Source organism: Bidens hawaiensis, unplaced genomic scaffold (genome assembly GCF_021521415.1).
Source record: "Bidens hawaiensis isolate Kalapana, Puna unplaced genomic scaffold, B.hawaiensis_p1.1 tig00001521_1, whole genome shotgun sequence".
Taxonomy (NCBI): domain Eukaryota; kingdom Viridiplantae; phylum Streptophyta; class Magnoliopsida; order Asterales; family Asteraceae; genus Bidens; species Bidens hawaiensis.
The window spans coordinates 2391666-2406095 of record NW_027491087.1 but is presented as its reverse complement, the minus strand read 5'-3'; the positions used below and the strand labels follow the sequence as shown (position 1 = coordinate 2406095).

At 35.5% G+C, this 14430-nt stretch overlaps 1 protein-coding gene across 3 annotated transcripts; it reads right to left on the bottom strand.

Annotated features, from left to right (window-relative positions):
• Positions 1–6543: 6543 nt before the first annotated feature.
• On the bottom strand, positions 6544–9968 carry LOC143584305 (uncharacterized). 3 transcript variants are annotated; one of them, XM_077066389.1, is made up of 6 exons: positions 8597–9968; positions 8432–8507; positions 7697–7845; positions 7543–7629; positions 6907–7035; positions 6544–6811 (listed from the first exon to the last, which is right to left on the bottom strand). In XM_077066389.1, exons 1-6 carry the CDS (start codon positions 9962–9964, stop codon positions 6716–6718), a joined length of 1905 nt encoding a protein of 634 aa, XP_076922504.1. In that variant the 5' UTR covers positions 9965–9968; the 3' UTR covers positions 6544–6715. The 3 variants fall into 3 exon arrangements, with proteins under 3 accessions (XP_076922504.1, XP_076922510.1, XP_076922517.1); XM_077066395.1 differs by having other exon boundaries at positions 7712–7845; XM_077066402.1 differs by lacking the exons at positions 6544–6811; positions 6907–7035 and having other exon boundaries at positions 7541–7629; positions 7719–7845.
• Positions 9969–14430: the final 4462 nt, after the last annotated feature.

Genomic DNA, 14430 nt, shown 5'->3' with positions numbered 1-14430 from the left:
AACGAACAAACTTTATTTTTCAGATTCGTTAATTTATCAAACGAACGAACGTAAACGAACAATTTGTCGAATGATTCACGAACTATTCGTTGGATGTTAAGTTCATTTACAACCCTACGAATAACTAATTGATAGTTAACCATCTACTTATGATAGAATCAGAAGTTCTTCATCAAGAGGTTATCATAAATTATTTTCTCTACAGTTTTAATTTAATTTGTTTTAAAAGAAAATCATATTTTCATTAAGAAAACTTAGATTAATCTATGAGGTATGAATCCCCGTTAAGGCTGTTACTTTTACCGAAACTAATTCAAAAAAACCCGTACCCAAACCCGAGAAAAGACTAACCTGAACCCGAACCGAAGTAATTTGGGTTGGTTTTCGGGTTTAATTTATAAGTTTCGGGTCAACTAGAAAAACCTGAATAAACTTTTAGTTTTGAAATTAAATATATTTTTAGGTATAGTAGACTTAGTCATAGCCACTAAAGTTATCAGTTGTTGTGTTGTTATTCCAACTATTATTGATCGATTGTTTATTGTTAATTTATGTTTTCTGTTTGTTACTAATAGCAGCCGTAATCGAACAACCAAATCACATCCGATTGAAAAGATTATGGCTCGAGTTAGTTACTTAGTTTTATTCTTCATTTGAATAGTTTTATTACGTTATGTTGGTTTATATTTGATTATTTGTGTTATGAGCAAAGAAGAATATGTTGTTCTAATTTTAGCATTGAAGTTAAAAAAATTCTAGGATACTCGAAACCGGATTAACCCAACCCGAAAAACCCGAACCCGAAAAGCCCATGAGAGATTTGGATTGGGTTTTGGGTTAAGATTTAAAACTTTGAAACCCGAAGAACCCGACCTGAAAATCACGAAACCGAAAAACATCCCTAATCCCCTGAAAATCACGAAACCCGACCTGAAAATCACGAAACATCCCTTAAATGGTTGTTCCAGTCACCTTAATTTTCCTTTGACAGGCGTGCCATTCGTAGTCGACACTAAGCAAGAGAGAGAACAAATCATCTCTGGCCAACTTCTCCTTAATCACCAAAATTTTATCGAGTGGGAGATGGACTACACGATGGGGAAACACCATCCGGGTTGTGTTCGGGGTTGAAAAAAGTCCGTGCAAATCATGTTGCCATCTTCAAAAATAGTGCACCCGTGACTTGCCATGATTGGAAATATAAGTTCAAACCAGCTATCTCAAATAGCTTGTCTCATCTTATGTCGTCGCGTGACAAAGGGAATAAAGTTAGATTTAGTCATCTTAAATGGTTGTTTCAGTCACCATCTACTTACACGTTATTCCTCACGAGGATTACCACTAGAAACTAAGAGAAAAGAATTCAATCCAGCCATCTAAGATGACTAGACACTTACATACCATTTACTTTATTGTCAAATGGCTAAAAACCATTTTTTTTTGAAGAAAATCTCCCATATTCCCATCATTCTCCATTTCATTTATGTATATTCTAATGACAAAAAAAAAGTTATAAACAAACCCTATCAGAGTGGCCGGCATAAAGAGTAGATAACGGATAGCGACATTTTATATCATGTGCACATCTATTTAGTCGGCATAGTAATATATTATTATTGATAATTTTACTTTCTACAAACAGTTAATAATAAAAGTAAATCATAAAAGTATTAACTGTTTTAAGAATAGATAAAATGTTATTATTAAATAATAACTTATTATGTGAAAATATATAAAAGTAATACGTTTTAAGTTATTGCGACATGTTGGACTTTCTTAAGTTAACTTTCCATTTTGCATATTTAAATTCTAACTTGTTATCAAAGCGTTAAAACCTGGACCGGTTTTAAACCGATCACGCCACTTATTCGTTAATCGGATAGGTTGAACCTTTGTAAAAAATAGGTGATGTCATAACCAATTCTAAAAGGTATTTTGTATAACATAAAATTTAAATGATATATGGTCATACTATTTATAACTAAAAGGTAAAATCTATATTGTTTTTCTAAGAAAACAGAAACACTAAAAAGATTGTTTAAAGGGGTAGTATTTAGTTTAATAATCGGGAAATATAACATTAAATCATCCTAAATTAGCATACAAAAACTTTGTACTATTTGAATAAGCTTTGTATTTGTAACCTCACTAATTTGTGAAAAACAATGTTAATAACACTGTTAGCTTAAAACGTCAACTACTGGACCGGTTCACTATTTCAAACGTCATAAAAAACTGTCATGTCAAACAAATGTCGGTTCAACCCTATCAACTAAACCCGCCCGCAGTTAATCATGTTCGATTTTAATACATTATTTTTTTCACAACGTTTGGAACTACCCAATATTTAACTCCAAATGAATATTCCTGATACGGGATATCAACCGTTCATATTGATTTTGACGTTACAGACTTGACTCATACATACACACTGATAGACATTATAATATGAATATAACTCCAAATGAAGCAATATAAAGGAATGGGACAAAATCTGATATTATGGGGGGCAGTGGGAGACACGGGAATGGTGCACGCACATGATAGTCGGGTAAAAAGTGCTTCACTTCAATCAAACAACTTATTATTATTATCTATACTATATATAATACATCAAACAATGACAAATTAAGACACCCATTTTTAAGTAATTTACAACATTTAAAGCATGAGGTACATGTGTTAGTAAGGGTAAATTTGTCTTTTAAACACAATCCATTCAACTTACAAGTTTGGTCCCTCATCTTTAACCATATTATGTTTTTAATTTAAGTTGTAAACTAACTTCTCACCCATGATTTTTAAACGACTAAAGCCTTTTCAAACGTTAATATTTTTATAAAAAATTACACCATAAAAACGAGAATTTTATTCTCTTTAATTTTGATATGATATTGTTATAATTTTTTTCATTTTAAATAAATTAATATGTTACGTAGGGATGTTCAGTGCCGGTTTTGATGGTTTTTAAGTTAAATTTGTGAGTCCAACCGTTAATACTGATTTTTTGTCGTCCAAAACCAAACTCAACCATTGAAAGTTGAAACCGAATCTTTACTAACGGTCTGGTTCCAGTTTGGTTTCACGGTTTAAAATTTAATAATAAATTTAGTTTAAAATAATTATTAACTTAAATGTACCATCAATTTTAATTAAACACCAACATAATATGATACTTGAGAGGATCATAAATAAAAAAAATGATAATTTTAGCCACATAAATGGTAAATATTAATGAAAGATCTAGGACGTGAAATAATAACAACAAATATCACAAAATGAATCATACTGCAATTAGGTCAATTTGAAGTTGTATAGCCAAGTTATTTGTAATAAAAGATTATATTCAAATAAATTTTAATTATATCTAATATATATTACAAAACATATCTAATAATTAATAATAAAAAACATTAAAATGCATTTAACATTTACAGTCTGGTCTGGTTTCATATGGCCGGTTGCCAGTATAAACCGCGAACCAACCGTTCACTACGTTTTGAACATTTTGGAACCGACCAACAAACCGATAGTAAAAAATAAAAAGAAAAAAGAAGTCAAACCAATGACCGCTTTAAACGATTTCAAGGTTTTAACCGTACCATAAACACTTATATTTATTACGTGATTAACAAGTTCAAACACCCGCTGCATCGCGCGGGCACCCGTCTAGTTTAAATCAATATGTGATGATGGTGAATATGAAACCCATAATTCTCGTTTGACCATTTGTCATCCATCCTCTGCCTTTTTTCCTCACTTCAAAGCCGCCTTAAAGTATGTGACATAAAATAATTAATAATTTATTAATGGAAAATTTCCAATAATATCCATTTTATAAAATGGTTTTTCAACTTTATCCATCATTTACAAACATCATCCAAAATATCCATTACTAAACAGGCTGAATGACTTTTTAATTATTCAAAACGACGACCTTGTGTAGCCAATAAAAAACAAACACGCGTCCATCGACTAGTTTGTGTAGCCAATAAAGTCTCCTCTGATCAAATCTAAGTGCCAACAAAGCAGTCGGCCCGACGACTGCATTCATGTCTATGTTGGGCCAAGTAAATCATGAACATTCTGACTAGGTCGTAAAAATGCCAAGTAGATCACAACCAACTGGTAAACAATATTAAAAACCCGTGCCGACTAGATCAAGTTATTAAAATCTCGGGCAACTAGATCATATTATTAAAAACACGGACCGACTATCATGATATTAAAAGCCCGGGCCGACTAGATCACGTTATTAAGAAATACTAACATTTTATACTATAAATAACTAGGAATCCTGAGTAGATAATATGAACCTCAAAAATATACCCAAACACTTGCCCAATACCTGAGTAGATAACATTTTATACAAAGGATGTATGCATCAAGCCGGTTAAAACCGGTTAATCAAAACCAATTTTTCAGGGTTTTTTTAATTATTTTTATTAAAATACCGGTTTAACCAGTTTCAGTATTTAACCTAACAGGTTTGACAAGCTAGGGTTTTCGAGATACAAACACCGATTATTAACCAAACCGGTCTTTGGCCAAACCGGTTATTTGAAAACCAGTCAACTGTTTTGTGCATCTATAAGTGAAATAGTCATATAGATCTCAACGAAAACCAATCAAGATTAGGCTTTCAAACTCTAGATGGTACGAGCCAAAACACTTTGAATTCGATTAAGCAAAGCCAAAACCAAAACCGAGTAAAATCAATTGCACCAATATCAAAACCTTTCGGCAACTTGTTTTTCTCGACAAATCATAATTATCCTAGAGGTGCACAAAAAAACCGGTTCCGGAACCTAACTGGTGGAACCGAATCGGAACCGGTTCCAGTTCCTACCCGGTTGGCCCAATACTCGGTTTGGGTATTTTTGTACCCGAAAATCGTACCCGGTTCTCCTATTTGTATGTCCCCATCGGTTCCAACCCGGTTCCTACCCGGTTCGGTTCCTACCCGAAAAAACCGGTTCCGGCGGGTTTTTTTGATTAGTCAAACATTGGCCAAATTAGCCGTTGGAACCGGTTCCAACGGTAATATAGCCGTTGGAACCGGTTTTTGAGACACAAAAAAGCCGTTGGAACCGGTTCCAACGGTAATATAACCGTTGGAACCGGTTTTTGAGAGAGAATAGAGCCGTTGTAACCGGTTCCAACGGTAATATAGCCGTTGGAACCGGTTTTTGATGCCCGAAACCTATATATAACTTGTTTTCCACCACTTGTTTCACCACCAAACTCAAAAACAAACTAAAATACTACTCCTTTAGCAAACCCGTTCCGTTACCCGACCATCCAACTAAATATTATTATGGCACCCATCAAAAAAACTAACAAGAAGGCTAAGAAGAGTGTTTTTGTTGCCCCCGTTCCTGTTACGGAGGACCCAAGGGTTGTTACGGTAATCAACCATAACCGCAACGAAGACATATGGAAGAATTGGGATTTGATTGTGGATGACGAAGGTTATCAAAAGGCTCGTTGCAAACTATGTGGTTCACTATTAAAGCACGATTCCAACTCTACTTTGAGAAAGCACATCGAGAAGCCATATTGCAAGGCGTTGAAAGGGATTGGCGCGACCGATCAAATTGACTTGGGTAAAGATGGTACACTATTTCGTTACAACACGACTCAAGTTCAAGATAGAATGGCAAAGTTCGTTATTAAACGAGGTTTGCCGTTTAACCACTTTGATGACCCGGATTTGACGTCGTTGATTCGCGAAACTCTACAAACGCGATACACACATGTAAGTCGTACTACCTTAAGACGTCATTGTATCAGGTTGTGGGAGTGTGCTAAAAAAGAGTTAATCGAGTCTTTTCATTCTTTAGAAGCCATGGTTAGTTTAACTACCGATGTTTGGTCGGCACCACACGGGTTGCCTGAATCATACATATGTGTCACCGCTCATTGGGTTGATCCGGTGACATGGCAACTGATGAAACGAACCATAGCTTTTGAAAACTTCACGTACCCACATACCGCTGAAAAATTGTTTGACTTGCTTGATGAAGTTATAACGACTTACAATTTGAGAAATAAAATATTTTCGATTTCGTTTGACAACGCATCAAATATTAAGGCGGCCGAAAAAATTATCATTAAATATTCACCACCTTGTTTCGGGGTCCACCGGTTTTTACGTAATAACCGGTCCGGTTCCAACCCTACCCGGTTCCTAAAAGTTTGCATTTCTAGGCATCGGTTTCATTTTCTACCCAGTGTGAAAAAACCGGTTCCGAACCGGTTCGGGTTTTCAAGGTGAACCCGATTTGTGCACCTCTAAATTAGCCCAATCACAATTGAGATTAAATGGACCAAATTTTGTGATGTGGACAAAAAAACACTTATTCTTCCATTATGTTGTCCCACATAATACACACACACATATATACCAATGACATAAGTTCAATGTTACACCATCATAAAGATTATCAACCATAAGCTTCTACGTCTCAAGAAACCATCAAATTTTCCACATTCAACAGAATTTCATAAAATTCTAAATGCTATGTAAAATACAAACTGAACATGATGAATATGCATAAAACTTGACTCAAGAAAAAAGAATTCTCTAAGAAGGTTGTTAAAAAAGTAAACAAAAATAAACGAAATCATTGTAGCACTAAACCATGACCGAAAGTGCAGTTAAAAAGTAGCACTTTCTCAATTCACTTAAAAGAGGGGAAAAAACTTGAATGATTTAACTATCTACCTTAACGATTTTGTTCTTCGTGCTATTGACATACTGTTTTATTAACGATTTATTTGTCTCGAACAGAAAAGCCATTCCTTTTATCTGTAGATAAAGCTTATCACAGTTAGTAACATTTATATAACATTAAGAAACTGAATATAATAATAACTTTGAATCAAAGTGTTTGCTAAAATTACCTCAACTAGGCAACTTGAAGTCAATGTAATACTCTGGTTGGTTGCCAATTCAATGTTATTTATGAATATTGAATATTTGCCAAGGTTCTTCATATGGAAAGAACCCTCATGATCCATGTGTAAAATTGCCTGAAATTCTGACAAATATTAATTTTTTATGATAAAATCTTATATTATGTGATTCTTGAAACATACATAATATTATATTTCCCAACCAAATAAATTCATATTAAATATACCCATCCAAAATACTTAAAATTTCATGTTTACTGAGTTCACTAAATACAATTATAATATGACCATTACTATATCCTTCTCTTTCTACTTATATTCCAAACCCTCATATCTTAATCCAAGGTTAAGGTGATGAATACAAATGTTATAAATTAAAAAAAAATGATTATATTTGATATTCTGATTTTTCTGTTGGGGTATATATGATAAATATACCTGTTCATAAGACCTAAATTTCTTACTTTGCGATTTCACAAAATACAATTTAATATGACCGTTATACCCTTCTCTTTCTCCTTATACTCCAAACCCGCATATCTTAATCCAATGTTTACAGGAATGGTATAATTGTCATAAATTTGAAAATCATTGTATTTGATAATATATGATCAACTGCTTTACCTGCCGTCGAGATACTCTAGTGTTTTGGCCTTCTCTTCCCAAGTCAATGTCAACATGAAATTCCTCGGTTTCCCTTCCGATTAAAACCTAAAATCACAACACACATTCATAAAAATCAAATGTAAGAAATCAGCTGTAAAATTGTCGTTTTTACCTCTGGTTTCTTGACATAATACTTCACATGCCTCCCTTGTAAAATAGCAAAAGCTCCATGTGATTTGATATCCCGTTTTACAAACGCATTAGCAGCTTGTTCCAGTCTCATGATTGCCTTTCGTGCTTCTGCATTCTCGTATATAAAGGCTGCAAATTAAGTCAGATATATGATATAAGATTTTCTAAATGACATCCATTTTGAAAAGGCGTGTAAACGAACTAAACAAACACAAACAGAGCATGTTCATGCTCATTCGTTTAGCTTTAGCCCAACAAACATTCAAACACCAACAACTAAACAAATGGGGTTTTCTTATTCGAGTTTAAGTTCTTTCGTTAAGAAAATGAAAATGTTCATGTTTAAATGTGAACAATGTGTTGGGCATAAACGGTTACTAAAATTAGACTATATTGTCTCGGCCTATATAATTTAAATAAATATATTAATGAACTTAAACAAACGTAAGGTAACGAACACAATCTAAATTAAATGATCGCGAACATAAGTGAACGAATGAGACATATATTTATGTTCGTTCATTTAATATAATGAACAAATTATTTTGTTCACGTTCGTTTGTTTTTTTAAAATGAACTTCCCAGTTCCCTCCGAACAGTTCATGAAGGGTTCACTTAACGTTTGGTTCGTTTACAGGCCTAGTTTTAAGATCAACTGAATCTACATGATAAAATAAAATTCATATTTTTGCTATATTTAAGATGAAGATTATACTTTGTAGAAGCTCAGAACTCCCAATTCGATTCATATATAAATGTTGTTCATCTAGACTGGCATCCTCATCAATAATCTGCAAAATTACAAAAGTAAAAAAAAAATGTAATAACTGAATAAAAGATAAATGTAGTTAGAACTAAAAATAGATTAAAAAACAATTACCATCGCTTCAACATCAGAAAAACTAGGCATATCATGATCATAATCACCATCATCATCACTTTGAGATGAAATTGCTTCCTCATTTATTGGCAAATTTCTTTCAACAAAACATGAATTATTCACTTCTGAAGGGACTAAGTCAGGATGTAATGTTTTTTGTTGAACAGCAGCCATAGGATTGAACTGAGCATGGTTTGTAAAGATATCAGAACCGCCTGTTTTATTATCAACAACAGTCCTTACAGAACTGATATTATGCGTATCCTGATCAGATTTTACAGTTACTTTCTCAGATGCAGGAAAAAGATTGCTTCTAGATATTATTGCTGACCGATCTTCATTACAAAAATCCTGTTTAATCCTGTGATCCACTTGTACTTCTGAACGGAATTGTGAACCGATTATCGGTGAAGAAAACTGGGGCTGTTCATATCGGTTACTTTTTGGGATTATCTGCTTTGAAACCCTAGATTTGGAAGTTGACTGAGTTGGCAGTGGAGATTTGAAAGCATCCATTCGCATTTCTTGAGATGTAGAAGGAACAAGATTCAACAGAAACACATCATCATTGCTAGGTATATCCGGGTCCTTGGTGTTTAAAGTGCAGATGATCGCTGATGTCACCAGTGGTTTAAATGGTGCCATCAATAAACCATCTGAAGTTTTTGTTTCCAGATTGTCACTTTCACTCTGACCCTTATTATAGTTATTATTATCAAGAAACTCGTCTGCTAAAACGGTATCATGTTTAGCATTAGGAGAATCTAGCCAACGAGAGCTCATATCATCAAGATATGTCATGTCGATTAAGTTACCATCAGCATCCATCAACGGGAGACCATCCTCCTCCATAGTGAGGTCAAAAAGGTCATTTATCAAATAGTTGGTACTATTAGTCACTCCAGTTGTAATGCCATCACAACACATTTGGTTTTCCAGCTCAGCATCACCAAGATTAACATTTTGCATGTTTTGGATTATAGGATATTCATCAAAATTCTCAGATTTAGGTTCATCAATGGGGGGTAATGATTCTGGTCCTTTAGCTTCAAGTAACTCAAGAATCTCTTCAAATCCATCAGATTCTTCTTCATACTGATTAACATCAAGATTAACAATGCCAGTGTTATGAGCAGGTTCATAAGTCAAAATGTCAACAGGCTCATCTTGAAGGGGCCCACAAATGTCTAAAACAGGAGGTTCAGCTGGCAGGTGGTCCAGCCTTATCTTCTTTTGCAATGCATAGAAACGTTTTCGGATGCTTTCAGGCTTTCTCTTGACACATACGGGAACGAGATCCTCTTTAACATTTCCTAGATGGTCGGTTTTTATAACTGGTGCTGAGTCAGAATGCTCAAACTCTAGCATACGAGCTGATTGTTGGGTTTCTATAGAATTTACAAACTTAGTTAACCATTTAACTAGTCACATTAAAGGCGGAAGCGTGGTATTTGCAAACTAAACATATGTATCCATGTGTTTATATGTGTATATATTACAAGTCTATATAATATATGTTCATGAACAACCTAGTTTATCCATGTTATTAGATTACCAATAATCTATATATTAGAAACCCGAAGTAAGGATCAAGTAATACGGGAAAGCTAAACTATCAAAGCTTGTAAAACTTACATTCTTAACCCTTTAAGAGTTTAGTAGATGGTTGAAGAAGATGATGATGTGAATGCTAGACTTTCAAAGGAAAACCCTCAAACGGAATATACCCCGAGCCTCCAACACACACCGAGCTATGCTAGGAAGCTTGAACACGAAAAACCCGAGACCCGAGCCCTTTCTTTTCTCTTGGCCGTGAGCTAGAAAGAAAGAAAGAAAGGAAAGTTGTGTCTTGGTTTGGTTACTTGAAAGTCTTGTAAAAATAATGATCTTGATCTTTTTATGATATATAAAACCAAGGAAGCATGGTGTTAGGTATTATGTCAAGTAAAACACTCAACCTCCATCCTTGCATGTTAATGATTTTGACCAAGATATGGGGTGTGGGGCCCACCCTAAAACCGGCCCCAATAATGTTTTTTTTTTTTTTTTTTATTTATTTTATACTTTATAAAATATATAAACACCCCATCTTTTATAAACCATTTTATAAAAGAATACATAGTTAAATAATCATTCCAATAATAATTATTTGAATAAATAAATTAACCGATTAATTTATTTAACACTTTCAAGTAAATATTCAGAAACCCAATTTTCTGAATGTGTCGTGTTCTGTATTTGTCTTATAGATCTTATCTTAACAAATACATAATTGGTGTGTGTCTAACTCGTTATTGGGTATGACCCGACTTGGATCAAACACGGCTAGCCACATTAACCTAATTATGTGTCTCGGGCATACGGTATTCCAACAATCTCCCACTTGCACGAGACTCATAGGAAGTTAATGCTAATGGTGAATACCGCCTAACAAACAGGTCACCACCCCTAGTGTGTTTGACTAAGTGCCATTCAATAACATCATCCCCTTCAAGTCCACACTTGATATGATATAGGTAAGTCTTATCATTACATCCCTTTGTTGCTAGATGTCCTGTCAAATCGAAGAGACACAGACTGATCATTCTCTCATTGATTTAACTTAACAGGCCTTAGACATCTAAACTCTCAACACATAAGAGGAACAAATCCCATCTTGACTGCATACATCCTTGTTGACATCTCGTATGATATCTGAGCTCTTTCTTTTACGTCATCGTGTTACCGAAAAACAAAGAAGAGAGTCAAGTTATCAGACTTGATGAGGAACAAGATCCAATATGCATCTCAGGTCAAAGGACACAATGATACTCGCCTTTACTCAAGGATTACTTATGATCAGTTGCACTAACTCCATGCAGTGATCCTTGAGAGCGGATCATGTCCAATATTTGTATCCCACAAATATCTATGAACCTTGGTGGCAAACCTATGCCCTATATTCATCACATGAATATCAACCAATCCGGGTTCATAATAGTCTTACCTTCATACTTGTTCCCACAAGCATGATCGACTACGGACGTTTAGAACAACATAAGTCATTCATGGATTAAACATGCAAATATAGAACATAACTCATTGAATAATTAAAACATAATTAATTTCATGAGATACCCATTACATTCGTTCTTATACAAACACTAAACACAGATTAAATCCACTCACTAGAATACCGAAGTCCTAATGCACAAACATGACCCTCATGCTTTGGCCTATCGAGGAGCTTCGTGAGTGGGTCCGCAATATTTTGATCGGTATGAACTTTATGAATACATATCTTTCTCTTTTCAACTTCATCCCTTATGTAGTTGAATCTGCGCTCAATGTGCCTCGTTTTCTGATGAGCACGAGGCTCCTTGATCTGTGCAATAGCACCCTCATTGTCACAGAATATTTCTAGGGGCTCCTGAATGGTAGAGATAATCCCTAGATCCATGATGAACTTTTTCATCCATGCAGCCTCTTGGGCTGCCATTGAAGCGGCGATGTACTCAGATTCTGTAGTGGATAACGCGACAACATCCTGCTTCGAACTCTTCCAAGAGACAGCGCCTCCATTCAAAATGAAGACATATCCCGACTGTGATCGAGAATCATCTCGGTCAGTTTGGAAACTCGCATCCACGTAACCCTTTACGACGAGTTCCTCCTCACCAGACCCATATATTAAAAACATATCCTTAGTCCTTCTAAGGTACTTTAATATATTCTTGACAGCCATCCAATGACTGTCACCTGGGTTGTGCTGGTATCTACTCGTTATGCTTAAAGCATACGAGACGTCCGGTCTAGTGCACATCATTGCATACATAATAGATCCTATTGCCGAAGCATAAGGAACATGCTTCATCCTATCCTGCTCTTCCTTAGAGCTAGGACTTTGGGATGAGCTCAACACGGTTCCTCTAGGAATAGGTACCAAACCTTTCTTAGAGTTTTCCATCCTGAACCTTTTCAGGATTTTATCAATGTACGCACTTTGATTGAGTCCGATCAATTTCCTTTGTCTATCCCTATAGACCTTTATTCCCAAGATATATGTCGCTTCTCCAAGATCCTTAATTGAGAAACGACTACTTAACCACGCTTTAACGTTTTCCATACTTGGTATATCATTTCCAAATAAAAGTATATCATCGACATACAAAATAAGGAAAATGATTATACTCCCACTAGCCCATTTATACACACACGCCTCATCACCGTTTTGGACGAAACCAAACGCTTTGATTTCTTCATTAAAACGATGATTCCACATCCGTGATGCTTGTTTCAACCCGTAGATTGATTTCTTTAACTTACAAACTTTATCAGGATTAGATGGATCGACAAAACCTTCAGGCTGAACCATATGGACATCTTCCTCAAGATATCCATTTAGAAAAGCGGTCTTGACATCCATTTGCCATATCTCATAATCAAAATGAGCTGCAATGGCAAATAATATCCTGATCGACTTAAGCATCGCGACCGGCGAGAAGGTTTCATCATAATCAATCCCTTGAGTTTGCGTGAAACCTTTTGCTACAAGTCGTGCTTTGTAAGTATCTAAATTTCCATGCATATCAGTCTTCCTTTTGAAGACCCACTTACATCCAACCAGTTTGGAGTTAAGTGGACGATCAACCAATTCCCAAACTTGGTTATCGTGCATGGATTGCATCTCGGCGCTCATGGCTTCAAGCCATTTGTCACAATCAGGTTGTGACATAGCATCTTTGTAGGAGATCGGTTCATCCGAATCGACCAAGTAGCAATCATCCACAAGAAATCCGTATTTCTTGGGAGGTCGACTAATCCTATTAGATCTGCGAGCAACGTGTGTATGATCAACCATTTGATCATCTTCAACATCCTCGTGTTGAAAGCTAGTATCGACCAATTGTGTATCATCCAGTGATTCTTGAACCTCTTCAAGTTCCACTCTCCTTTCACTAGGTCCTTCCATAAGGAACCTAGTTTCTAAGAAGTATCCTTTGCGTGAAACAAACACCTTTTGTTCACTAGGATCATAGAATATATATCCTATATCATCCTTTGGGTATCCTATGAAGATACACCTGATGGATCGAGCCTCAAGCTTATTTGGGGTGTCACGTTTAACATAAACTATGCATCCCCATACCCTTAAATATGAAAAGGATGGAACCTTTCCATGCCACACTTCATAGGGTATTCGATCCACCTTTTTGGTCGGGGCCATATTCAAAATACGAGCCGCTGTGAGTAGCGCATATCCCCAAAATGATGGCGGTAGTGAGCTTCGTGCCATCATTGATCGAACCATGTCCAACAGTGTTCGATTCCTCCTCTCGGATACTCCGTTATGTTGAGGAGTTCCAGGAGGAGTGAGCTGTGAAATAATTCCACAATCTCTAAGATGACTTTGAAAAGCTTCACTTAGGTATTCGCCTCCTCTATCGGAGCGGAGTACCTTGATTGTTCGGTCGAGCTGATTTTGTACTTCATTTTGAAATTCTTTGAACATTTCAAAGGCTTCATGTTTGTGTTTCATTAGATAAACATACCCATATCGACTAAAATCGTCGGTAAAGGTAATGAAGTACCTTTCACTATTCCTACTAGTTGGCTTGAAAGGACCACATACATCCGTATGTATGATACCTAACAAATCCTTAGCCCTTTCATTTGTACCTTTGAAAGGCTCTTTGGTCATCTTGCCTTGAATACAAGATTCACACTCATCAAACGAACCTAACTCGTTTGTTTTCAAAAGACCTTTCTTTTGGAGAGTATTTATACGATTCTTGTTTATGTGTCCAAGGCGACAATGCCAAATGTAGGAATCACTCAAATCCTTTTTGAGTCTT

Excerpts from the sequence above, each read along its gene's own strand:
- LOC143584305 (XM_077066389.1), bottom strand. The coding sequence starts at position 9,964 with ATGCTAGAGTTTGAGCATTCTGACTCAGCACCAGTTATAAAAACCGAC. Across the intron at positions 8,508-8,596 it reads TTTCTGATGTTGAAGCGATG|ATTATTGATGAGGATGCCAG; the intron begins GTAATTGTTTTT and ends GTAATTTTGCAG. Across the intron at positions 7,036-7,542 it reads CTAGAGTATCTCGACGGCAG|GCAATTTTACACATGGATCA; the intron begins GTAAAGCAGTTG and ends TCAGAATTTCAG.